General features: G+C 45.7%; 1 protein-coding gene across 5 annotated transcripts in view; it reads left to right on the top strand.

Moving 5' to 3' along the window:
• FLNB (filamin B) overlaps nt 1-27,064 on the top strand; it is a 134,811-nt gene that overhangs the window by 84,803 nt on the left and 22,944 nt on the right. For 2 of the 5 annotated variants that reach the window (XM_019652804.1, XM_019652809.1), the window contains exons 19-33: nt 3,862-3,979; nt 6,354-6,616; nt 7,908-8,505; nt 8,780-8,953; nt 9,766-9,928; nt 10,575-10,735; nt 13,160-13,327; nt 14,322-14,414; nt 15,215-15,338; nt 16,343-16,499; nt 17,732-17,921; nt 20,373-20,620; nt 23,280-23,351; nt 24,074-24,176; nt 24,890-25,030. In XM_019652804.1, the coding sequence (XP_019508349.1) occupies nt 3,862-3,979; nt 6,354-6,616; nt 7,908-8,505; nt 8,780-8,953; nt 9,766-9,928; nt 10,575-10,735; nt 13,160-13,327; nt 14,322-14,414; nt 15,215-15,338; nt 16,343-16,499; nt 17,732-17,921; nt 20,373-20,620; nt 23,280-23,351; nt 24,074-24,176; nt 24,890-25,030 (2,773 nt within the window). The remainder of the gene's footprint in view (nt 1-3,861; nt 3,980-6,353; nt 6,617-7,907; nt 8,506-8,779; nt 8,954-9,765; nt 9,929-10,574; nt 10,736-13,159; nt 13,328-14,321; nt 14,415-15,214; nt 15,339-16,342; nt 16,500-17,731; nt 17,922-20,372; nt 20,621-23,279; nt 23,352-24,073; nt 24,177-24,889; nt 25,031-27,064) is intronic. The other 3 variants (XM_019652806.1, XM_019652805.1, XM_019652807.1) reach the window with 3 other exon arrangements.

Genomic DNA, 27,064 nt, shown 5'->3' with positions numbered 1-27,064 from the left:
AGAGGGAAGGTGTAGGTGTCCCCCTGTATCGGGGGCTGTTATCCTTAGCAGTGGAACCTTCCCTGATAGTGGGTGTGTTTCTCTGGGGCAGGTTCTTGTGTGCCACATTGTAAGTGTGGCCTCTTAGCTCCAGATGTGCTGCTGCTTCTTTTTTTGTTGTTTTAAACCTTAATATGGGGTTCGTTATTAGCAATGGTAAAACTAATACTTTTGTAGATAGATACCCTTTTCTCCTCAGGCTGCTCACAGTGCGAAGTAGGTAATTATTTTCCTGCTGATGCTTCTGAGGGCTGCTGGGAGCCCTACCTCTTGGAGCACTAGCTTGATGTCATCTTTCTTGCCAGTGCTCCACATGCCTTAGGAGAAGGTACCAGAAAGCATGGCCACGTACGCTGGTCAAGATCCCAAGGTCATAGATTCTTCTGAAAACGTTTTGAGACTCTTGCTTTATCCGATGTCTGGATGCCTTTGTGTGTTGTGGCTGAGCTGCTGAGAAGTAAGTTGCAGATGTGAGGACAGGCTCAGGCTTTGACCCACACCCCCAGAAAGAACTTTAGAGCCCACTGCCCTGGATGCCCCCAGCTGCCCGTTGAGGCTGAGGTGGAGGTCAGGAGCCCTGGTCCTGTTTCGTCGTATTAGAAATGAAGCTAGCCACTCTATGTATGAGGCTCCATACTCCAGAGTCACCCCAAGGTCAAGTTCATCTAATTCTCTGATAGCAGCAGGTTTGAAGGCTGTCTGCATTCTCAGTGGCCACTTGGGGCTGTTAGTCCAAATGCTGCCCGTTGTATGTCCAAGGAGCATGGCGTGGTCTTGGTGTCAGTCACTGCCTCTAGGGTGAAAGACTCCATGGTGCCTCTCTAGTCCTTTGTTGTTTAGGCTGAGGTTTACTGTTTCATTATTTGGGCAACTTGCAATTCTGCACATTTCTTGATGGCAAAGAAAACAGATTAAATCTCTCCTCTTGGATTGTGAGTTCCCCAAGGATAGGATATCCTGTTTTTATAGATATAGATATAAATATAAATACTCTATTTTTCCATCCCGAGCCCCGAGCACAGGGCCTGACGCTGTGGGTGCTTTGTGTGGATTTATGGCCAAATGGGCGAATAAACGAAGCCTCAAGTCAAAAGCAGAGACAATTTCAGAACTTTGTAACCTGGTGGGAGAGTGGGGCCTGCACATCCTCATCCTCCCTTGAACTCTTTTTTTCTGAAGAGCAGCTGACAGCTCAAGATTGGGTTAAATCAGCGTACCTTTTAAGCTCTGCTCTTGGATGTGGTTAAGAGGCCTCGGTCAGCCCAGAAAGCTGCCCTGGACACAGAGGCGGGAAGCATACTCTGCCGGCTAACACCCACAGGCACACCTCCTGGTGGTTTTAGGGAATAACAAGCTGGAACTTTACAGAAATGCAGCTGTTAGGTGTGTGTGGAGAGATGGGGGCGGGTCCTGGCTGGGGGGAGTGCTGCGGTCTCAGAATGCAGACAGCTGTGTGAGAAGCCATAGCCTTACCTGATTGCTGGCTCTTTGCTCCCAAATATAATACCTGCAGGATGCTCTCTCCCCTGCAGCCCTCGGAAAGGGTCCCTGAGCCCACCTGCAGGGGGTCAGGGGCGGCGGTTGCTGGTTGATCCTGTTAGCGCTTCTCAGAAGATAGTGGCCAGCGCTCTCTTTGCCTCAGAGGAGTGGACTTGTCGGGCTGGGGCTTGAGGGCCTCCCAAAGGTCAGACAAAGGCTTGATTTTTATGGAAGGGAAATCATGCAAGGCCATTTTCCCCTGAGGATTTTGTTTTCTGCACTTTTGATTGTCTGTGGCCTCAAGTGACTTCAATTTCTCACCCCAAGCTTCCCCGGAAGAGCAGTTTGAGAAGCTGGTGGCAGCAGCTGAGTCAGGAACCACTGGGAATTGAGAACGTCACATGCTACTGTGGCACCTTTAGGAAACCCCATGAGCTCACTGAGCCTCACAGGGTAGCAGTCCCTCCCTTGAAATATTGTTACTGCTGGTGGCTGTGGTACCACAGAGGTGTCTGGAGGCAGGGGCTGTGGATGGCTCTCTGTCCTATCCTCATCTGAGCTCTCTGAGGGTCTTATGTGTGTGTGTGTGTGTGTTTTGCAAGATAAGGTAAAGGTCTCAGAAGCACATAGGGGAGAGAATAAAACTGTCCTGCAGTCAGCGAAGTCTGTGAAATGTGCCAGTGGTCACTGCTTGGACATTCCCCACTTCATAGCCTCTAGGGAAAAAGCACAGTCCATTCCTTGGCTGGAGCCTCTGAGGAAACCTTAAAATGTTACAGGCCATCACAGGTGTAAATCTCTAAGCTTTCTTCATTCCCCTTGTCAGGTTATTTAGAGTTAATTTCCTGAGTTTTTGTTTTGTTTTGTTTTGTTTTATGACAGGTAATGAGAACATACTTTCTCTTATGGGATGGGTAGGCTTAATTGAAAGAGGATTTATTCCTCTCTATTTTGGTACTCCAGAGAGGCAGTCAGAGAACTTACAGTGGGTGGTGGAGAAGGTTTTACCGGGACCCAGCACTTAGGAATTAGGGGCTTGGAGGCAAACTGAAGCTCTGGAAGAGCTGGCATGTTGGGAATGCCATAGTGGTTGAAGTAACAAGTCAGTCCCTACTCTGTTGAGCCTGATCTGTGTACATTTTACCATGAAATGTTACACCCTGGAGTCAGGAGGCCTGTTGGTTTTGTGTGCAGTGCAAATAAATCCTGGAAAATCAATCCTCCATTCTTCATTGATATAACCAATTTTTTTTCTTGGCTTCACGCCTCCCCCACCCCCCCTTTGTTATTACAAAAGGAATGTGAGAAAATACACATAGGCCAAAAGCTACACCCTTTTAACACTCGATCAGTGACAGCTTTCAGCAGGGGCTGAATTCCAGCAAGGCCGCTGGATTCCTGGGAAGATTCATCTCTCCCTCCCCGTTGCCTCTTTCCCTCCCATGTCCTCTTATATTATGCCTAGACCTTTGAGGTGAGGGGGATCTTAATTGAGGGAGACAGCCGTGGGCTTTCATGGAGCCTTGGTTTGGAGGGAGGGCACTTGGCCGACTGTAGAAAGAGGAAGCCAGCAGCAAATGGGCCAGGATGGGCCAGAGGAGAATGGCACCACATGTAGCCATGCTGTGCCTCTGTGCCACGGGGGCTGCTAGTGAGGGGGCCTGCCAAGCCCACAGGCCCAACTTGCTTTTACACTGGCAACTTTTCTTTCTTTGGCATAAGATGCAGGAGTTTAGATACTGTGCAGTGGCCTTATGACAGCTCCAAGTGAACTCCTGCAAATCTCTTTCTCGGCTTGGTAGCCGGAAATCAATTCCCAGGACATAGAAAAAAAAATAGTTTTGTTTAGTTAGAGGCTGCCAGGCTCTATGCTTTACGCATGGCCAGGGCTAGGTGTGTGTTGGGTAGGAGGTAGTGTGGCAAAGCTGCTAAGATAAGGGTTTGGGTGCTGTGGGCGTGAGGCCCAGCCCTCACACTTACCAGGCGTGGGACTGGGTGCTGGTGACTTTACTTCTCTGAGCCGAAGTTTCCTTTCCTGGAAAAATTAGGATGACAGAGGGTACCAACCCTTAGGACTATTTTTGAGATTGAATCAAGGAAATGCTTAAAAGCACAGAGCACGGTATACTCATTAAGCTGTCCCTGTTCTTATTAGTTGCTCTTATTTTATCTGATTTCTCTGACATTCTTACCAGGGGGCCAGAAGCTTCGAGAAATATGTCAGATGCCTTTTAAATCCAATACCTTGTGTCTCTGGGAAGCATGAAAGATCCAGAAGAGAGGTTGAAACACCAAGTCAGTGTGTTGGTACTCAAAGGTGTCCTCGGGTTTCTCTCACTCCAGGGCAGCATGCAGGTTCTGGTTACATATGGTGGGGATCCCATCCCGAAAAGCCCTTTCACCGTGGGCGTGGCTGCTCCGCTGGATCTGAGCAAGATAAAAATTAACGGACTGGAAAACAGTAAGTGTGTGAAGGGAGGGGAGCCGGGTCATTGAAGACCGCCATCTGGGGCTGTCCATTAGATTCCCTTCAAAAGACAATTTGCAGAGTAGCAAATTCTGTCTTAAGAGACTTGGCAGTTGGACGGACTTGTGTTTGAATTAGGGCCATGCGGTGCATGAGATCTGTGACCCTACCTCCGCTCAGTCTCACCGAGCCTGTTTTCTTATTTGTAAGAAATAAGAAAGGTGGAGGGGTAGGGGTAGGAGTGGGGGTGGTTAAGAACACTCAAGGGAATATTGAGAAAATTAAATGAGCTCGTAATTCAGAGGCTGGCACAGTAACTCAGGAACACCCCTCAGTAACTGTCGGATCACAGTGGAATGTTTTCATTACAAAGAAGTTGGGCACATTGCTTTCTGGTGAGCTTCTACTGTGCCAGCTCTGCTTGGCCACTGAATCCAAATGAGGGTCGAGAGTCAAGTACAAAAGCCAGTTCCCTGGCACTCAGAAACCACAATTACAACGCACCCCCACACCTATTCTAATACTCCTTTAGCTTGTTAGGTATCTTATTACTACAAGACCATTTCATTTATTTTAAATTAAAAAAAATGATTAGGGAAGATTTCAAACATACGAAAACAAAGAGAATGTTATATAGTATGAACGCTGATGTACTTATCACTCAGCTTTAGAAGTTCAACATGGTGATTATAAAAGTATTTTTTTACCCAAATCAGCATTTTTTAAAGCAATTTTTCATCTAAAAAACACCGCAGTTAAAAGTAAATTCCAGAGGCGGCCAGTTAACTCAGGTGGTTAGAGTGCAGGCTCATAACACCAAGGTTGTTGGTTTGATTCCCACGTGGGCCAAGGAGCTGCGCCCTCCACAGCTAGACTGAAGACAACTATTTGACTTGGAGCTGATGGGTTCTGGAAAAACACACTGTTCCCCAATAAAATTTAGGGGGGGAAAAAAAAAGTAAATTCCACTTTAACCGTCACCTCTTTCCCTCCCTAGGTTAACCAAATTTATGGGTTCAATTTCTTTTTTTTCTTTTGTTTTTGGTTCAGTTTCTATCCTTCCAGACCTTCTCTCTGCATCTGCACATACATATGTGTTAGCAGGAAACATTTGGCAGTGTTTATTTTGCATTAAAATTATCTTACTCTACCCATATGTCTTCAGCCTGCCTTTTTACATCAGCAGTTCTTCTTGGAGAACATTCGCCCTTTAATCTCCTTGTTGGTGTTAGCTGCCAAGTGACTGCAGCCTGGCTGTACCTCAGTGGTTTGTTCACCTGGTTTCAGGCTCAGGCAGGGTTCCATGCGTACCCCCATGGAAGGTCTCGTTTCACCAATAAAGGTTCCTTTGGGTCTCGGCAGGACCATTGGTGAGCGCCTTCATTGACCTATGACCCAAATGCAGGAGTTGTGAATGAGGACAGCTCCCAGCTCCGGGGCTGAGGCAAGGGCTCACTGCCACCGGGCTCTTATGTCCCTGGCGGGGCAGCCAGCTCTGAGTGTCTGAACGGTCACTGTCCAACCCTTCATGTGTCCCCATAACACTCCTTTCTCCAGACCAGGAAAAACACAATGCCAATTAGGAAAAGCCTTTGGCACGTGGAGCTCTGAGGCCTCCAGTATTCATCTAGGCAGGCCCTGTGTTGCCCTAGAGTCAGGATTTCCCTGGAGTGGGGGTGGGGGGCTGTGTTCCCAGTGCTTTTGTTTTGGTTCAAAGTCCTTAACCTGTTTTTGTCAAACATAACACATGGGTTTTCTGTGGCCCTGCTTTGCAAAGACCTTTCAATACCAGCTCTGTGACTTCTTGGCTGTAGGATTAAATTTGCTGCCAAGAATTAGTAAATAAAATACTGGCTTATGGGAATGTTTTGATACAAAGTTAACACCAAAAGTAAGTAAAGGAGAGAGGACCGTGTCAGATTATAACTGACTGGTCAGCAAAGCAGATTGTGGAATCAAGTAAATTTAGGTTTGAGACCTAGCTTTGTGATCTGCTTGATATGTACCCCGGACAAGTTACTGACCTTTCTGGGACCTCAGTTTCTCCATGTGTTAAAGCCATTGGTTACTAATAAATACCCCATGGATTGTGGTGAAAATTAAAGGAGATATGTGCTGTACTCAGGCCTGGTGTACAAAATGCATTCAGTAAATGATAGCTATCATTATTATAATCATTAAATAATAATTGTTCTTACTGAGGCCAAAATGCTGATGATTTTTACTGTCTTGCTTCTTGTCCTCTGTACCAGCCGTTGCTTATCGTGGAGGCTGATATGACCCCCATGTCCAAGGAATCATTTCTGTGCTCTGAGTCCTTGCTGCTAAAAGGGTCAGCTCATCAGTTTGGCTTATCTCCCTTTTCTAGGAGTTGAAGTCGGAAAGGATCAGGAGTTTGCCGTTGACACCAGGGGGGCGGGAGGCCAGGGGAAGCTGGAGGTGACGATCCTGAGCCCCTCAAGGAAGGTGGTGCCATGTCTGGTGGCACCTGCCGTGGGCCGGGAGAGCAGCACGGCCAAGTTCATCCCTCGGGAAGAGGGGCTGTATGCTGTAGACGTGACCTATGATGGACACCCCGTGCCCGGGAGCCCCTACGCAGTGGAGGCCTCACTGCCGCCTGATCCCACCAAGGTCAGCTTTGTTTTTGTTCCAGAACGTGTCCTCTGATGTCTAATAAAGCACCCTAGTCCTTCTCTGATGCTGGTAAACACCTTTAGAAAATCGTGTTGTGATGCAAGTCAGTTCTCAATGTCTACCAGCAGTTCTCTCTTCTACAATTCGGTGTGCGGGGTCCTGTGGACAGCTGGGTCCCACCCCTGCTTCTCTTCTCACTCTCTGGCTGTGAGGGGCTCCCCGTCCCTGAGTTCTGTTCTTTCAATGGTTAGTGTAATAACAACACTCGCTTCAAAGTAATCCCGTAAGGGTAGGGGAGAGGTGTGAATGTGGAAGCTGTAGCTGGCACCTGGTACGCAGAATGAGTTCATCCTACAGATGCTGTAATGATACCATATAAAAGTAGATTATTCTCCTTAACATTTCTTCCTAGTAGTCCTGAATCAAGGATGCTAGACTATTTCCAGTGGTCTGAATGGCATGAATCCTATAAAACTGTCTTGCTTGTTGAATGAGAGATGAAAGCCTCATCCTCTCCTTTCCCTCTTTTAAAATTTAGGGTTTTTGCTTTAAAATTTTATTAGACTGTATTTTTTAGAGCAGTTTTAGGTTCATAGTTAGACTGAGGAAGGTACAGAGATTTCCCACATACCCCCTGCCCCAACGCATGCATAGGCTCCTGTTATCATCCTCTCCTAGCAGAGTGTTACATTGTTAATTAAAACGGATGAACCTGCATTAATGTCATTATCACCCAAAGTCCATAGTAACATTCGGGTTCACTCTTGGTGCCGTACAGTCTGTGGGTCTGGACAGATGTGTAATGACATGTATCCACCATTATAGTTACTTTTTTATTATGCAGAATTTGTTGAGGGAGGTGTAGCAGTCAGAGCAACAGTGAGGTCCATGAAAGTTGTTCTACAAGCACTCAACCCGGGAAACCTGTCTGTGTTTGTAGGGTGGATGTTAGGTCTCCAGCTAGGCCCTGGTGGTTCAGAACAACCGGACATGGCAGGAAAGAGGGAGAGAAATCACACTCCGTGCACAGGCTCTCTGCTGTGGCTTTCAGTGTTGATTAGTTCACAGCCATGTCTCCCTTTCTTAGCCATTTGCAGCATCGACTGCATTGTGACTGTGACTCAATGGTGTGGGTGAGTGTGTGACACAAGTTAGGTCCCAGGGAGAAGGCCTACTTAATTGAGATGTAATTCAGTGCCAGTTATAGGCCTTGGTGTTGAAAGCAGTACTGGCCGAACAGCAATACTAGTGTCAAGCTGAGTTTGACTTTTATTCTGTTTTCAAATAGGTGAAGGCCCACGGTCCTGGCCTAGAAGGAGGTCTTGTGGGCAAGCCTGCCGAGTTCACCATCGACACCAAAGGAGCTGGAACTGGAGGTTTGGGCCTAACCGTGGAAGGTCCATGCGAGGCTAAAATCGAATGCTCGGATAATGGTGACGGGACCTGCTCTGTCTCTTACCTTCCCACAAAACCTGGGGAATACTTTGTCAACATTCTCTTTGAGGAGGTCCACATACCTGGTTCTCCCTTCAAAGCCGACATTGAAATGCCATTCGACCCCTCTAAAGTCGTGGCATCTGGACCAGGTCTCGAGCACGGAAAAGTGGGCGAAGCCGGGCTGGTCAGTGTTGACTGTTCAGAAGCGGGGCCTGGAGCCCTGGGCCTGGAAGCTGTCTCAGACACGGGAGCGAAAGCTGAAGTCAGTATTGAGAATAACAAAGACGGTACCTATGCAGTGACCTACGTGCCCCTGACCGCTGGCATGTACACGCTGACCATGAAGTATGGTGGGGAGCTTGTGCCACACTTCCCCGCCCGGGTCAAGGTGGAGCCTGCTGTGGACACCAGCAGGGTTAAAGTCTTTGGGCCAGGAATAGAAGGAAAAGGTGGGTTTCATAAAAAAACAGCTGCAACCTAGCTAGATCCCCACCTGGGTCCCACCATGTGTCCAAGGGGTCTTATTGTCACTTGGCTGAGACTACCCTGAAAGGGGCTTCTTTTGGGGGAGGGGTGCACATTAATTTCCTGATTTTGAGAGTCAGAGAAACCAGCTGTATGCCGTCACTTAATGTTTTCTAAAGTGCCAAGAGCCTTGGTTCTTGGATTTGCTCGTGGGTCCAGTGTGTTGGTAATGTTCTTGCCTGTGTGATTGCTCTGCAGATGTGTTTCGTGAAGCCACCACCGACTTCACAGTTGACTCACGGCCCCTGACGCAGGTGGGGGGCGACCACATCAAAGCCCACATTGCCAACCCCTCAGGGGCCTCCACCGAGTGCTTTGTCACAGACAATGCCGATGGGACCTACCAGGTGGAGTACACACCCTTCGAGAAAGGTGAGTTGACTTCTCTTTGGACGTGACCCTTGCTTAGAACTGTGCATGGCCATTTCCTCCCGGTGAGTGGTGCTGACTTCTGCCTCATGTGCTCAGTCTATCTTAGCAGAAGCACTTGCGAAGTGACGAGGGAATGTGAAAACCTCACTCCCCAACAGAGCCACCTGCCCACTCAGTGCCTGGCGTACTGGCCCTGTTGAGTGACAGTTGGGCTGAGTGTAGCCTAAGCCTCATCTGAATAGGAGGATATGGGGTGATGTCATGGATGGTGATCCTTTGTGCAATTTTTTTAGCACATTAATTTCTCTCCTGAATATTAGGAATCATAAAAATTTGATAAATCATAAAAGCACACACAAAAAATGAAAGCACCATATAGCTTCATTACCTGGATATATGATCTCTGGAAATATCCTCATATAGATATTTTAATCTTTTTTTAAAGATGCATGTATATTCTATATTATGGGTTTTTCTTTGTCTTTTGGTTAATGACTGGATGGGTAGTATGTTTAAGATAACTGACTTGAATGTAGACTTGGTCATACTTGCTTGGAGGAGAGGCCTTGTGCGTGAGTGGGTGGGTGGGAGTGGGGGTTATGGGAATGCCAAGTGAACAGAAAGCATAAATAGAGTTCGTATTTTTAAAAAATTGGATCATGCCAATATTACTGTTTTTTTAATGTACTCTTTTCAAATAACATGGTAAAGCGTGTAGACATGAATGCTGGATAAAACCCTGGGGGAGAGTGTCAATTCCCACAAATAGATGACTCCTGTACAATGTGCTTCTGTTCTGTTGTTTTGAACAGGCCTCCATGTAGTGGAGGTGACGTATGATGACGTGCCCATCCCAAATAGTCCCTTCAAAGTGGCTGTAACTGAAGGCTGCCAGCCATCTCGGGTTCAAGCCCAAGGACCTGGATTGAAAGAAGCCTTTACCAACAAACCCAATGTTTTCACCGTGGTTACCAGGTGAGCAAGTCCCCAGGATTTATGTCTCGTGTCTCTAAAAGGAGTAGTCTTAGGTAGTTTAACTGCTTTAAAAGTTTTATGGGCTGTTTCCTAAAACATGTGGAAATATTTGTCGTGGTCTCCCAACTTTTGAGAGGCAAGTTTTCTATGATATAAGGAGGCATTTTCTTCTGTAGAGACTTATATTACAGAGAAAGACCGAGTATATTTAAAAAGCTACCAGAAAGCGCTTGATAAGAGTCATAAAACTGCTGAGCAAACACGGAAGCCGCTTAACTTGATAATGCAGTTATATATAGCCAACCTTATATTTAAGTGAAATACTAGAAGAATTCCTATTAAAATTGATCACAAGGCACATACCTGAATTGTACTTGCAGTCCTAGCCAATGCAATTAGATAAGAAAGCAAATGAAGGATAAACATTGGAAAGGAGGGGTCAAAGCTATCTTTATTACACTGCTGAGAAATTCCCTGTGTGAGAGGTGCTACAGTAGTTGAGTTAGGTTGGCTAAATGGGAAATTTATAGAGGGATTTTATTATTTATTTATTTATTTTTATAGAGAGATTTTAAATGAATTTTGACAATAAGCAGGCTGCCATGAACCACTAGTACTACTTCACTTTCTTTTCCACACTTTCCAGAGGGGCAGGAATTGGTGGGCTTGGCATAACTGTTGAGGGACCATCAGAGTCGAAGATAAACTGCAGAGACAACAAAGATGGCAGCTGCAGTGCTGAGTATATCCCTTTTGCTCCAGGAGATTACGACGTTAATATCACATATGGAGGAGCCCACATCCCTGGTAAGCTATCCCTTTGAATGGAACCCAAAGAATAGTTGATTTTGCATGAAAACAGGTTTGGTTTTGCTTATCTCTCTGAATAAAAAAAATAGTCTATTTGTAGTGGCAGAGAAGGGAGAATTTTCCTTAGGGCTGCATCTCCAAGAATATCCCAGCTCCCAATAGGACCAGTAATAATGGCAGAGAAGTGTTGACTCGGAGTTTTGACTCAAAATGGTTGTTCATGTGTTGGAGAACATAGTTCTTAATTTAAAGGAAGGCTGTTTTTTTACACAGTTGAAAACTTCCACTTTATTTTATGGTTGGTTCAATTCATCTTATACGTGTCTTGTTTTCTGATTTTCAGTGACATTCCTGGTAGCTGATAAAGACACACAAACTCTAATTCTTATTTATTAATTTCTGTCCTATGTAATGCTATAGTATATATACTTACTGTAAAACAGGGTTTGTCATTCTCAGCACTTGATATTTGGGATAATTTTTTGTTGTAGGGGCTGCCCTGCCCACTGTAGGGTATTTAGTGGCCCATTTTGTGACAACCGAAAATGTCTCCAGGTATTGCCAAATGTCTCAACTAGGGGTGATTTTGTAGGGGGCAGAATCACCCCTAGTTACCCACTGCTATAAATGATTCAAACAATAAAGAAATATATGACTAAATTAGTGAAGGTCTCTCCAACTTTACTGTTCCAGCTGGGGAATTTCCATAGGCTCTCATTCTCTTTGTTTAATAAAACCGTTGCCACGCAACACACATCTAGAAGGATAGGTGAGTGTGTGGTGTGATGTGGACGCAAGCCCAAGGACTCCAGGACTTCTCCCAACAAGCTTATGCCTTGTCTCAGGTGTGGAGAGAAAGAGGGCAGAGCCCCATCCCGAGGCCCCCAGAGCAGGAGGAGTCTCAGATGGGTCAGTGCTGTTTTTGCGCTGAAGGCCATATGCCAGAATGAGACGGAGGGGAAGGGGCAGGCTGAGGGTCCTATTTTCAGGTTTCTGGATCTATTTCCAGGAAGCTGAGTGTCCTCTGGCCACATGCTTTCCTGATTCTGTCTGTTCTTTTCCCTTATCATGTACAACTGTGCACACATCCTCATCCTCATTCTTTCTCTCACATTGATCAGAAGGCATTGTCATTCAAGCTCAACATAATTCTACTCAGATGTTCCTTTAAGCCTGAATTCATTTAAAGTGATATTTCTCCCCAAACATGTCCTTGCAGCTCTTTGAATATAGATTTTTAAGTTACTGTAATCAGCAATCAAGGGGAGTTCAGCACTGGACCAGATAATCAAAGCTCCTGCCCTCAAAAGCTTCCTGTCTAGGCCTTATGTGACCAAAATTTGTGGTAACCCCTAGAAAGAGAGCAGGGCTTGGTGACAGGATACGGAGCCATGGGTACCTTTCAGTTTTGCAACTCTGCTGTTCATGGGATAGGAGAGGAGAGCTCGGGAAATGGGTAAGAGGCATCGTCAGAGAGATGACCTGGTGGCTCCAGCCAGGCAGGTGGCAGTGGAGATGAGCATCTCCTGCTTGTGGAGGCAACAAAGCTATTTTGACTTTGCTGGGAAAGTCTAGTGGATGCCATCAGCTTTGGAATTCCACTTTGTAGAAGGGGGTGAGAGTTTGGCTGACCTGGGAGCTTGAAGCAAATGGCCATCTTTGAGCATAATAACAGAGAGAGGCCCATTTGTGGTTTTCCCATCAGATGTAGATATTGCCTTTTTATGTTTCAGACTCCCTGTTGCTTCCCAGAGCCTAATGCCAGCTTCTCCTGGGTGCCAGAATTTTTCTAGGCAGAGTCATTTAGTAAAGTATTGGTTGATTATCTCAGTGTCAGACTTCATAGCTAAGGTAACTTGTAAGGTGCTGCTGTGAAACATTCAGCAACCTACTAGCTTCTAATTTGCTTGCATGGGCATTCCGGTTGGTTAAACATTAGCCCAGTTTTTCCTGGCCCGGTACAAAACCCATAGTGGGGTTATTTTTATTTATTTATTTATTTAAATTATTTATTGTTAGTTTCAGGTGTACAGAACAATGCAATAGTTACCCTTTTCACCCTCACAAAGTAACAACCCCCCACCCCCCATCCACTGCCCTCCCACCCCCATATCATGCTTATCTATTACAATCCATAGTGGGGTTATTTTTAACAAGGTATCCTGTCTTACCCTCAATGGCATATTGGTTTCCTGTGGTGGTGTGTTGGTGGTGGCTGCTTAGACCACTGAATCCACTGCATCAGGAAGAAGGGCTGATTGATTGATGATGTCTGCCTGGGGCGTAGAACATGGGAGTGACATAGCATGCTTGATACCTGCCATCTTGGACTTAAAGTTATCTTGTTGGTTCTTGGCTCCTCTCATGCTAAGTTCAGACAACTTCCAATGGAAGCTCAGAATCCTGTGCTTTCTTTTTCAGGCAGCCCCTTCAGGGTTCCTGTGAAGGATGTCGTGGACCCCAGCAAGGTCAAGATTGCTGGCCCTGGGCTGGGCTCAGGTGTCCGAGCCCGTGTCTTGCAGTCCTTTACAGTGGACAGCAGCAAGGCTGGCCTGGCCCCGCTGGAAGTGAGGGTCCTGGGCCCACGAGGTGAGTGTTCATCCTGCCTTCCTGCTGACATTAACCTGCCTAAGGCAGAGACAGCCATGACCTGGCTTTTGAGTTTGGTCATGAACTTAAAATTAAATTTCATAAATTACTTTATTGCTCCATATTCTAGCTAAACAGCAGAAGTTCCTGCTTAAAAGGCAGACAGACCTGTTATTCCTCTTGTGGTCTGTCTTTTCCTCCATTTAATAATATGGATTTAATTTCATTTTCTTAAAGTAATGAAATGAAGCAGACAGTGTTTGGGCTCTCACGTATAATAATTGTGCAGCTGCTTCATTACATGTTTTGGCATTTGTGAGGTGACCGGGGTTGGTCTGGATTTGGGTGGGTGGTGGGTTCGGAGGTGATACTTCTGTTTGAGAGGCCTTGGTGCTCACGTGGAACATATCCACACTTTCTGGATATGACAGATACTCTGCTCACATGGCACATGGCTTTGTCATTGTTCCAACTTCCTGGAAAGAGAAGGTCTCTTCGAGGATGGGCTTTGTTGACAATTTGGGCCACCCTTTTGAAAGCCTGGAATTAGGGTTTGGTAAGGTGAGCAGGCCAATTTGAGACAAAGCCCTAAAGTGCATTAAAATTCACTTTTTTTTTTTTTTGGTGTGACCACATTTCCTCTTCCAGCATTTAAAATGTGCCATTCTCCGCTGAATTTCTTAAATTATCTGGATTTATCCCTAGTGATCTTGGCTTCACAGAAGGAGCAGACTGGCACTTCCTTTTCTGAAGAGGAACTTTCTCTTTGATGGAGTTAGTTCAGCAGGAGGCTATGCCCCCTTAAAACTCAGGATAGAAGTGGTTTGTGGGAAATGAGGTTATGGGGCTGGAATCTGATTCTACAGAATTACTGAGCTTCAAGGTGTGTGTGTGTGTGTGTGAGAGAGAGAGAGAGAGAGAGAGAGAGAGGTGCTTTACTTCGCTATGTACCTCTATTATGGTGGATCCTTCAGTAACAGCCTTTTAATTTTAGCTGATGAGACAGATTCCCAGTCATGGCGCAGCCCCTTGAAAGCCATTTCAGAGTTCTTTAAAGGTGACCCGAAGGGTGACTTTATGGAGACAGGTTTGCATTTTCCTATTGGCTGCTGCTTTGATTTATGTAACCTGAATGCCTCTTGCTGGCCTCATGCCTGAAATTGCCTTGTACCTGCCTCCTCTGCTTTGCTTAATGAGTATGTTTTGCTTTGGTTAACCTACCCTGCCGTTGACCCATCCTTGACGCTTGTGTTTGGAACTGGGATCTAGAATCTACCAACACAATGCATGCCTTGATTATGCTTTAACATAATCTCTAACCATCCCCTGCAGGCATCACATTGATGGTCCCCTCACCCCATGAGATTGGCACCCTCACCTGCCCTGCATCTACACCCAGCTTGCTGGCACCTGTGATCTTTGCTCAAAGGTGGCCACAAGTCTCGACTGGCGAGCATATTGGTTAATTTTGCTGTTCAGGGTTCTGGACTCTTTGGCCCTATTTCAGCTGTAGAGTAAAATTTGCCACATCTCAAGCATGCCTAACCATCTTGAAAGGATTTATCATGTCTGCAGCATGCATCTTCACCAAACGCTCTGCAGGAACAAGTGTGGGCAGTCTCCTTAATTATACTCTAGGGCAGACTGAGTGTATTTCAGCCAGTAACAAGCTAAAGGTGTCTCTTGGGGTCATGTCTGCAACCATGAATTGGGGATCCTGTCTCCTGTGATTTCTTAGGCCTCTGATTATGGCCTGCTTGCCTTTGTGTTACTCATCAGTGGAAACCAATAGCTCTTGGGGATGAATGTGATTCTTTTTCAACTCAGCTCAGGGTGGAGTGTAAGGGAGTCCAGATAGTTCCTCAGAACTTTCATCTCTGCCCTCAGGCCTGGTGGAGCCGGTGAATGTGGTGGACAATGGGGACGGCACACACACAGTGACCTACACGCCATCCCAGGAAGGGCCTTACATGGTCTCTGTTAAATATGCTGATGAAGAGATCCCTCGTAGGTAAGCTCCTGACACTTAGGGAAGGGGTCCAAACCAGACTCAAACCCACCGCTCTGCAGGGTTCACCAGCATTGCGCTGGTGTCCCACTCATCCATCCATCCACCCATCTACTCATTCATCCAATCAGCAAGTGTCACTGAGAACCTGCATGTTCAGCACGGGTATCACAACATACCAGCCTTGATGTCTATGGCTCTTGCTGTCTTGCCCCCCACCCCACCTTATGCCTTTCAGCCATTATTAACTTAAAGACGAGCTGAAACTAAGGAGCTGGGAATCTTTGGAAAAAAACAAGGAATATATTAGTTTATCAAAGTCTTCTTTCTGTTGACCCAGCAAGTTGTTTTCTGATTAGGGCAAAGATTTTTATTTCTTTACTTGAGGATTTGGTTGACAGTAGCATTCCTAGGGAGTGTGGGGTAGAAACCTTGTTCCTCATGCATACTAATACAAAAAATATTATGCAAGCTCTTCATCTCTCAGAACAGCCTGCAAAGGTTTTTTAAATCCTATTGAAGATTCAAAAGTTTTACCCATACTCATAATATACATATTTTACATAAAGAGCTCTAGCTACGTACCTCTATGTGGAAATATTTATAAATTACATTTATATATTACTTTACTATTAGCATACTAAAAAATGGAAAATAAGAGGATGAGATAAAATAGTAAAGCTGAAGTTCTAATATTCTCTTCCCATTTTGGTGACTATTGTTGTAGCATAATAAAACTAGGTTAAATGTGTTAACCTCATGTTTCCCAAACTAATTTTGGAATTAGTTTGTATCCCCTGGAATACAGTCAGGAGAAGCCAGTCTGTTGTATGATAGTTACTGCCTCACAACTGTAAATTTCAGACTTAAGACATTGACTAAATGCATCATTTTATCTGCCGTAGAAATCCCCATTGCAATCCCAGTTTCTTTGTGTAAGAGAGGTCAGGTATAGTAGGATTGACGTGAATCCATACTGACCGGGGGGGATATGTGTGTCTTTCAAGTCCCTTTAAGGTCAAGGTGCTTCCCACATATGATGCCAGCAAAGTGACCGCCAGTGGCCCTGGCCTCAGTTCCTATGGTGTGCCTGCCAGTCTGCCTGTGGAGTTTGCCATTGATGCCAGAGATGCCGGGGAAGGCCTGCTTGCTGTTCAGATAACGGTAACTCTGAGTTATTTTCTGGAGTCAGACTTCATTAATAATAATCCTGGTCAGGGGTAAGAACAAGGATTTTAATAACCAATTTCTGACCTGATGCCAATTAATGTTTGACAGATTCTTTTCCACCAGAGAATCAGTAATTGTGCAAGAGAACAAACAGCCTTGGCTGAGTGGTCTGAGGGTATAGCTCCAAGTACCATGTTTTGGTATATCTCATGCTGTCTGTTATACCTATTTCTATGTTTTTATTTTTTATTTATTTATTTATTTATTTTTAAGCTGAGCCATCCTGCCACCTGTTGGCAGCTCAGCGGCTGCTCAGCTCGGGCTAGGCATCGAACCGCTATTGCTCAGAGCTCAAACTCTTGAGCGAGCTCTTAACCAACTGAGCCACTCGGCCAGCCCTCTATGTTTTTATTTTAAAATGTTTTATGTTACTCATTGGATTAGTTAGGACTAAGCTCTGCTCCATCTCACGGTCAACCCCAAAATAAGAGTGCCTTAAAAACATGGATTACTCTCTCTTGCTAAAGAAGCCCAGAGGCAGGGCACCTGGGTGCTGGGTGGCTCGTCAGGGAAGCAGGCCCCATCTCTCTGCTCCTCTGTCCCAGTGTGTGGCATCTGTCCTTAAGGTCTCCTCTTGGGCCATGAGGCTCCTGGTGCTCTGGCCTTCTCATCCACGTGGTACACCATAGGAGGAAGAAAGGCAGATGGGAAAATCAGGGCCTTCCAACTCAGTCAGCTCTCTTAAACAGCCCTATTATAAGTTCCTCAAAAGACTTCCACTCCCTTTTAATTTGCCAGGAATTTGTCACAAGTCACATGGCCATACCTAGTGGCAAAGGATGCTAGGAAGTGGAGTCTTGTATTCTGGGAGCAATGCACCTAGCTAAAAATTAGCCTCCTGTTACTGAAGAGAGAAGGGAGAGTGAACGTGTGCAAGCAGGAACCTCTGCTCCCTGGCCTTCCTACACATCAATGGATTTTTGAGCTAAAACACTATTTGTTCGCTTGACAGAAAAATTACTAAAAATTGACCATATCTATCACTGTGTTAAAGGGATCTGTGACCCTCTCCTCTTCCCACCAAAAACACTAAATTGTATTAAGCCAGTAATTCTGTCTTCTCCTGCTAGAGGCACTAATTAATGAGCAAAATGTGTCAAGGTTTTCCATGAGTTGTTTCTACATCTTGGTGACAATATCCCAAATAACTTTTCTCTGATCCACAGGACCAAGAGGGAAAACCCAAAAGAGCCATTGTCCAGGACAATAAAGATGGCACGTATGCCGTCACCTACATCCCTGACAAGACTGGACGCTACATGATTGGGGTCACCTATGGCGGGGATAACATCCCGTTCTCTCCCTACCGCATCCGGGCCACACAGACGGGTGATGCTAGCAAGTGCCTGGCCACGGGTGAGTGCAGGTCAAGGTCAAGAGCATGAGCTTTGGAGTCAGAAAGCCAGGGCCTAACCCTGATCACACAGTATTAAGTAGCTTATCAAGATGCTCAATCCCTCTGAGTATCAGTCAGACTGAGATTCAAGATCTTTTTGAGAATATTTAAATTCAAGAAGCTCTTCTCAGGATCAGACTGTGTCACAGGGTTATTGCAAAGATTAGATGAGGTCAGGCATGAAAAATGCTTAGCACAGTGCCAGGCACATGGAAGCCATTATTGGATTACTTTTGAAGTGGGCGCCTTTGTTGAGATCTCAACTGTGATAGTAGCTCCCATGAAAAGCAGCAAATTTATGCCTTGCATGAATAGATGGTTTAGTTATTCAAGATCACGTTAGGCCAGCATGACAGCAATACATTCAGGGATCTGGCTTTTTCCTCAACACTTCCTAAGTCTCTCAGGAATTTTCCAGGAATATTTGGGTATCACAGTTCCTTCCATTTCTAAGGCATGATGATTTAAATAGCACAGGCCCTCCACTTTCTAAGGACAGCTCTTGTGACTCTGATGCTGCTTCAAGCAGATTGCAAAACATGAATCCCCATCTCTGAAATGAAACAGATTTGCGCCTCCTTAAATAAAATTAAACATAGGTCCCACCCTGGATGTGTTCTATTTCTCTCATATCTTGTCTTGTTTTGAATGGAGAAAATCTTTTGGCTTTCAGGGCAAGCTTATAAATTGCTTATCTTGGCCCGTTTTAGCTCACCCGCTGCAAAATTTGGTAACTTTTGAAACACTGGCTGATCTGCCACCTCCTGAGCATATGCTATGCTAGGGACAACTGAATGGCCTTTGCTAACCAAAGGGCATGTTACTATTGGGTGGGGACTTCCTCCTTGCTTTCCAGGCCCTGTTCCCTCCTCTCACTCAGGCAGAATCCTGAGCAGATAACTGCTCAGTGTGGAGTCTCCTATAGGCCACACCTCTCAGTCTGTCATTCAAGGCTTTCCACAGGCTGGCTTCAGTCTTCCCTCTACTACTCATGACTGAACAACATGCTCTTATCACTCCCTGTTGCTTCTACACACCTTGTCTTTTTTTTTTTTTTTTTTTGCCAGTGTGCTTTAGTTTAGATTTTTCTATACTCCCCAATGTTGTGTGGATCCTGTGTAAAGGGGTACCACAAGTCAGAGAGAGACAGACTGGTCATTGTTTAGGGACAGAGGTTGTACGTCTCCCCTAGCCAAAAGCACCCATCCTTCAGAATTCAGCCATTTCCCCTTTCCTGAGAATGCCCTCTGTCAATATGGAAACTCTGGGATATAAACTCTTAGAGCTTTGTTTTTTTGTTTGTTTTTTTAAGATTCTGCTGGGGAATTGGGGGAGGGTAACAGTGTTGGGGAATCGAGGAAGGGGAACAGACAAGCTGCTGTCCCTTTGCTCCTCATTCCAGTTGTGGAGGACATCGCGTCACTGGCCCATGTTGGTATTATCATTGCGCTCTTCCTGGGTGAGGCAGTCGCTTGCCGGCCATTGGTCGGCGCCTCACGGCAGCTCACGCCAGCTGCTGGCCAGCCCCACTGCAGCCTACGCTGTTGCCGGCAACTCACGGCAGCCCAGCTCCAGGTCGAGCCATTGTTTACCATCTTAGCTTTAGAGGGTGCAGCATCACTGGCCCTCATGTGGGATCCGAATAGGGGCCCTGCTGCTCAGAGCTGGTGTCCCAAGCCAACTCTTAACCAATGAGCCACTCAGCCAGCCCAAAATCTTTTTATTATTTTTTATTTATTATTGTATTGTATTGTATTTATTTATTTTTTAGCTGCGCCATCCTGCCACCTGTTGGTAGCTCAGCGGCAGCTCAGCCCGGGAATCGAACCGCTAGTTGCTCAGAGATTGCACTCTTCAGCGAGCTCTTAACCAACTGAGCCACTCGGCCGGCCCCTAGTCTTAGAAGTTTTAAGTGAATATACTGTAGACACTTCTCTGAAGAAGAGCTGATGATTTTTTTTTTCTGTAACTTTGCCCCCCTCAGCATTTCTACAGCAGGTTGAGCTATCATTCTTGATGCCCAGCCTGCATCCATCTGCCCTATTAGATTATAAGCATCTTGAGAGCAGAGACAGTGTTTTGCTCACCTTTGTGTGTACCTGACACTTAAGAAGACGCCCAATATGTTGTTTGTTGATGAAAGTTGACTTTCATCCTTATACTCTTGAACGGTGATAAACCAGATCTAACATTTCACTGACACACACAGCTCACAGATTCCTTATATAGTAAGTAATAGATGAAATGCTCCTTTAGACCGCACCTTCTCCGGGTAATCGCTGGGACATCCCTGTGTGTGGCGGCAGTTGAAGGTCTAACATTGATAGATACAGACAACACGAATGTATGTGATTTTTTCTTAGGCCTCCAGAGTCACTGTCCACAGCTAAAGCTTCCATTCTCTTCTCCAGGTCCTGGAATTGCTTCCACTGTGAAAACCGGGGAGGAAGTGGGCTTTGTGGTTGACGCCAAGACCGCAGGGAAGGGGAAAGTGACCTGCACAGTTCTGACCCCAGACGGCACTGAGGCAGAGGCTGATGTTATCGAGAACGAGGATGGCACCTATGACATTTTCTACACGGCCGCCAAGCCAGGCGCCTATGTAATCTACGTGCGCTTTGGTGGCGTCGACATTCCCAACAGCCCCTTCACTGTCATGGTAAGGAAAATTCCTTCTCTAAAGCATGCTGTTATTAACAGGAACTATAACAGCTGCCATTTGTTAAACCCTGGCTAAAACATCCCCATCTCTCTCTCTATTATTTTTTTCTTAAAAAATTTTTTTCTTAAGCAGTCATGACCTTGTCAGTCCTAGAGGATGCTCTAGAATCCCGGAGACCCTTTGGCTCTAAGACTTTTTAGGGAATTTTATCTGCCACCAAAGTATCCATCATGTTAAGGGTCTTAAGCAATGTCCTGGCCTAAGCACAGTTCAGAAAGACACACTTAGACAAAAATTGTTTCTAAGGAAAACATTACAATTTTTTATTCTGCTAGTCCTCCCTCCTGCCCCATGTCCATGGCCTGGAGGAGAAGGGTTCCTGATGCTGTGTTGTCTGAAGACCTGACTCTGATATCCTGTGACTCAAAGTACCTCCAGTTGTGTTTTGTAAAGCTTCAAACTTTGCATAGGAGGGGAAATAGCTTGTCTTTGGAAACTAGGAACAGCTGGAAAAAAGGGAAACCATTACATACACCTCTGGGCCAGAGAATGACTCAGCTCTTTAATTTTCAATCTGAGTGACTTTTAGATCTTCCTCTGATTAGTAAGGTTCTTCAGCCAGGAAAAGGGTTAGAAACCTTATGAGCGTTCCCTCATTTAGCCCTCAAAACAAGCACTGTTGGCCCTTTTACAAGTGTAGAAGCAGGGATTAGACTCAAGTCTGCTGAGCCCAAAGTGCCTGCTCTAGACAGCCACCAAACTGTGTGGTCCTCAGCTGGTGATGCCCAGGCAGCCGCCGCACTTGACCACAGAGTTCATAGGCCTCAGTGATCTGTGAACAGCCTTCAAAGCCCCTTCTAATGATTACACTCTATGCAGCGACAGAGAAGGGTGTGAGGACTCCATTCCAAACAGAAGCTCAAGTCTGTCTTCCAAACAGTCTATAATCTGTTGTAGCTCCTTTTTCCTTTCCATAGACATTTGTTTATCTGTAAACGTGCCAGAGGTCTGGAGGCCCTTTTATGTCTCAAGGATGTAAACACTTGTCAATTTTTGACAATGCTCATTTGGGAGTATTTTTCTCTTTCAGGGCAGAAAGAAATGCAGTTAGAAAGTTGGTGTCCTTCTTATTTACAGAGAAGGATCCCAGTTGTAGTTTTTTTTAAGAACCTGTGCTTAGCCCATAGTGGGTTTCATGTGGTTGGTTAGAATTGGGTAGGATGGAAGAACAGCTTCTGGGTAGAGATCACAGCCCTTGCTGATGCAATGAGCTGGGGGTAACCGGCCATGTTAGGTGGGTCTGAGGGAGAAAATTAGTGTGAAAATTTCAAGGATCATTTTAGCAGATGAGCCAGAGACCTGATGTGGAGGCCATCAAACTCATTAGGAATAAATGACTCTTTGACCCTGGAATGTACACAAAGCAAGAATACTGTATGTAGGCACACTGCCCCCTAACCACTGCTGACCGCAGAAAGGGAGCATCACCCACAGTCCCAGGTTTGGGTCTTAGCCTTACCTAGATGGACTGACTTTCTGTTCATTGGCTTCTTATGGGTAGATTCCCTGCCTCTCTCTACAGTCTTAGGTCCAAAAGGTCATGAACGCCCAGTACTGCCTTTGTAGCAAATATCTCCAGAAGACCCAGCAGGCTGGTTCAGTTAAATACATCACACAGAAGACATGCACAGGAAGTCACGGATCTAGCGGTTTATTTGCTTGTCTTTGTTGAGAAATCCTGGATCAAAGGCCATAGCGTAGCCATTGAAAGACCTTCCCAGTTCCTGAGTGACGCCAGTTGGAGAGGGCCCTTCAAGGGGGCGATCGGGCTGTTCCAAATGTCCAAGCTCACAAAGTTGCCTTTGTAAGTGACGCCCCCTTTCTTCAGATGACAAAATAACACTAAAAGGAGTCAGTGTGGACACGTAGGCCTTCCTCCATAGGGGAGGCCTTCCGACTCTTGTTTATTTTGGTAGAAGAGAAAGCTCCTCTCATCAGGACAGGTGGATTAGGAACATGAAGTCTATGATTTAAAAAAAAAAAAAAGAATTTATGAAGACTTTTAAAACATTGCAAGGAACAAGAGACCACTTTCCCTGTTTCATGCTGCCGAGGTGACTAGCGTTAGCTTTCCCCTGTTTGCGTAACAAACATCACTTTTGTGCCTGGGACCACACCATCCACATAACTTTGCAACGTGCTTTTTTCCTTCCCTGGGCCCCAGATAGCCTTGCTTATCAGTTCATCAGACGTGTCTGCATCTTCAGAGTGGCTGCACAATGTTTCACTGCACAGACTTACGTAATTGACTCAGCTGACTCCCTCACAGATGGACATTTAAGTTGCTTCAGGTTTTCATGACCACAAAAGGCTCCAGTAAAACCCTTGCATACATCACTCACCTATGGACTTTCCTGCTAGTATTTCTATCGACCTGTTTTCTAGAAGTGGGGTTGTGGGTTCAAAGGGCATGTGGATTTGACATTCAAGAAAAGGGCGCCAACTTGCTTCCTGCCCAAGGGTAGGAAGAAGGTAGGCTCTCTGCTGTGCAAGATGGAGCAGATGGGGAGCAAGCAGCCCTCAGGTGGTAGAATCTACTGAGTAACAATGTCCCTCCAATGTTATTCCCTACTAACCTTCATTTGCCACCAACCAGGCCACGGATGGGGAAGTCACGGCTGTGGAGGAGGCTCCGGTAAATGCATGTCCCCCTGGATTCAGGCCCTGGGTACACTTTTTATTTTTTTTTTCCTTTTTGCATTTCTGTGTTTACTCAGACTTCATTTCAGAAAAGCTACAGCCTGCTTCTGGGGATTGCTTAAGCCCTCTCGGTGTCCTGGTCATTGGTTTGTCCCCACCGATCAGTCCATCACAATGATCCTCGCTTTCTCTGTAATGAGACCCACCCATGTCATCGTACACGCTCCACGAATCACCAGCCATCGTGTGTGATCACACTCGGTGCAGCTTGTCTCTGCGTTTAAAGAGAAAGATGGACAGCTGTCTTCAGCCCTCCTGCTGACTCGCAAAGCCACCACTTTTGCACATTTGGTTTCTGTTCAGGGGGAAAGCCATCCACTGCTACTTTCTGCCACTTAAAACACACCTTCTTTTCCAGGCCACAAGCCACTAAACCTTTCCAGATGGAGCCTCTTGGGACTCACAGACATTTCTGTCTCTCACTTTTCCATTTTCCTGTGGGCACTGCTGGGAATTTTACAAGCAAACTGCCTAGTGATTTTTAGCAATTGGTCACATGACTTCTCCAGTCCCTCAGGTTCTGCTCTGGCCCCAGGGTCAGTTAGACAAAGCCCCATACCACAGGGGCAACCGCATGTCCAAATCCTAGCTGCACTGGCTTGCAAAATTCCCAGTTGCTCTGCCCTCCATAGCTTCACTAGCCCACGCTGTTGTCCACTTTACCCAGTGACCGCTGCTTCCTGTTTTTAGGTCACTGAAGAGGCCTATGTCCCAGTGAGTGACATGAATGGCCTGGGGTTTAAACCTTTTGACTTGGTCATCCCGTTCGCAGTCAGGAAAGGAGAAATCACTGGTAAGTGCTGTTGTGAAAGCCATCTCATTCTCACTTGCTGCACTAGCTCTCCAGAATGGTGCCAGGAGGTGGTTTCACCTGTCTGTCCCCTAGACCTGCGGTCACGATCCCAGCATCCCTGGTTCTTGCTCTAGGGGTTGGTCCTTGAGTCCCTGGGATTGCAGAATGTTCTGTGTACCTGTGTGTGTCTCTAAAGAGGCGGCTCCTTTATAACTTTCATTACCTCCTGGAGAGAGCCGGGGTTCTCTCCAGGTTAAGAACTACTCTTAACTGTCGGGGCCCTGTTCCGCCTTTTTCCCCCACCTTCTCTTATTCTTCCACTTTTCCTGATATGATATTGGCACCGAGGTCTGTTGTACCAGTGTTACTTTCTCTGCTGCCTCTTTTTAATGCCTGCTTCTCTTTGAGTTGATGCTCGATTAATCCTCTTCTTGTGGTCTTCTCAAACCCTGCTTCAGCTTGTAATTTGTCAGTACAAAGTAGAAAATTCTTTACTTAGGAGTTGCTTGCTGCATTTTGTGGGAGCCAAAGGGAACAAAATAAAGGCAGATATGAGTCTGTTTTCCCACTGTGGAACTGGGATGTTTTAGGCAGCAGGGCGTGTGCTTGGATCTGAAGACCTTTATTTTGAAGGCCACCTGTGCCTTCATACTCAGCTTCTCTGGGGAAAGTCACTGGTGGGCTCATTGCCCTGTCTCTCTGTGCTCTAATAGGAGAGGTCCACATGCCTTCTGGGAAGACGGCCACGCCTGAGATTGTGGACAACAAGGACGGCACGGTCACCGTCAGATACGCCCCCACTGAGGTCGGGCTCCATGAGATGCACATTAAATACATGGGCAGCCACATCCCCGGTGAGTTGGGCTCAGCGCCTTGGCTGGCACGTCCCCGCACGCAGGACTTCACGATTCAGGAGCCTGAACTTCCGGGAGGTTTGCCGAGGTTCAGTCAACTGCTGTGTGGGAAACAGTTCTCAGCGGCGGGTTTGGGAATGTGGCATTGGCATTTCTGTGAAACCAGACAGCCTGTGACCCCAGCAGATGCAGCTAATTTCCAGAGGGATGATGCAGATATGCATCCTGGGTCGGAGTGCGAGCCCTTAGGTCCGTGATTGCCTGTCTTTGTCACTATGCCAAGTGTGGCCAAAGTGTGATCTGGGAGGAAAATGCGAGGCTCATTGAGGGACTTTCCAGGCTGGCCTGCAGAACCCTACATGGTGTGGGGGTTTGTGGTAGGAGCAGAGGTTGTGAGAAGAGTATAAGCTGCCTTATTGTCACACTGCTCTTGACGAGGAAAGCCAACTCAAGGTTCATGTCCATCAAGCAGCAGAGTGTGTTATTCTTGCTCTTTTTTAAAAAACAGAAAATATTCTTGTTCTCTTTTTAAATTAAAAAAATTATTTTTTAATTTAATACTTTGAGTAGGCAGCATACACAGAGTTTTAGAATGATGTGGAGAAAGGTTTCTTTCCCACCCGTAATTCCTATCTGCCCTCTCCTTGAACCAAACTGTTAGTATTTTATGTTGGATTTCAGAATATTTTTAAGACTCTACAAGCAAATGGGAATACAGATTTTTAATCCTTCCCCATATTTTCCATAAACAGTAGCATCCCTGACACGTTATTCAGTCCTTGTCCTTTTTGTCTAACAGTTCATGCAGGAGAGCTTTGCACACCTGAATAACAGAGCATCTTGGGGGTGCCCTACCATTTGGGTGAACCCTTACATATTTAACCGTTGCCCCCGTTGGAGAATAGTTTTTTCCCATGTTTTGCTATCATTAGTCGTGCTGCAGTGAATAGCCTTTTACATCTATCATATCACACTTGCGAAGGTGTATCTGTGAGATTTAGTTCCCAGGGGAGGACTTGCTAGGCACAGGTACAGGCATCTGTCATTTTGCTAGATGTGACAAATTGCCTTTATCAGGGCTCTTCCAATTCACACACTCACCAGCAATGTAGGAGAGCACCTGCTTTTCCACAACTTTGCCAGTGGAATAGGCTATCAAACTTTTGGATCTTTGCCAAACTGATAGCGGGGGGGGGGGGGGGGGGGGGAACAGTATCTTAGTGTTGCTTTATTTGTATTGCTCTTATGCTTGAGATGGGGCAATTTTCTATATGTTTAAGTACTACGAGTATTTGCGTATCTTTCCCTGAGAACTGAACATTTGTATCCTTGGCCCAGTTTTTCTATTTGATTATTGGCCTTTGTCATATCAGTTTCTGAGAGCAATTTAAATACTGGAGAGGTTAGCCGTTTGTGATAGGAGCAAATATTTCTCCTAGTTTGATGTTTGCTCTAGTTTATGTGTATGTGTGAGCATTATATTTGTTCAAAGCAAAAATGTATTGTTTGCTTCTATTTAAATACTATGAAGATGAAGATACAGAGAAAGTAAAAATTGTCTTTCTCCCATTTCCCTCCTATTTGCTGGTGTGTGTATCTTTTCAGTTGCTTCTCTCCGCATCTACAAACATGCGTACAATTTTGTTTTGTTTTTAAAAAATTTTATTGGGGAACAGTGTGTTTTTCCAGGACCCATCAGCTCCCAAGTCAAGCAATTGTTTCAATCTAGTTGTGGAGAGCGCATCTCAGTGGCTCATGTGGGGATCGAACCGGCAACTTTGGTGTTATACGCACTGCGACTAACCAACTGAACTAACCGGCCACCCCTGTTTTATTTTGCTTTTAAAGGAATGAGATAATGATGTTAATATTATGTAGCAATTTGCCTTTTTCTCTTTTTAATGCAACACATTATAGATAATCTCTCAAGTTAGTACACATAGATCTTCCTTTTTCTTTTTAATGACCCAAGAGTAGAACAGTGTTTATTTAATCAATCCCCTATTGTTGGACATGGGACTTTTCCTAATTTTC

Source organism: Hipposideros armiger, unplaced genomic scaffold, assembly GCF_001890085.2.
Source record: "Hipposideros armiger isolate ML-2016 unplaced genomic scaffold, ASM189008v1 scaffold_187, whole genome shotgun sequence".
NCBI lineage: Eukaryota > Metazoa > Chordata > Mammalia > Chiroptera > Hipposideridae > Hipposideros > Hipposideros armiger.
Note: the sequence above shows the minus strand (reverse complement) of the source record. Positions and strands in the feature narration are given on the sequence as shown.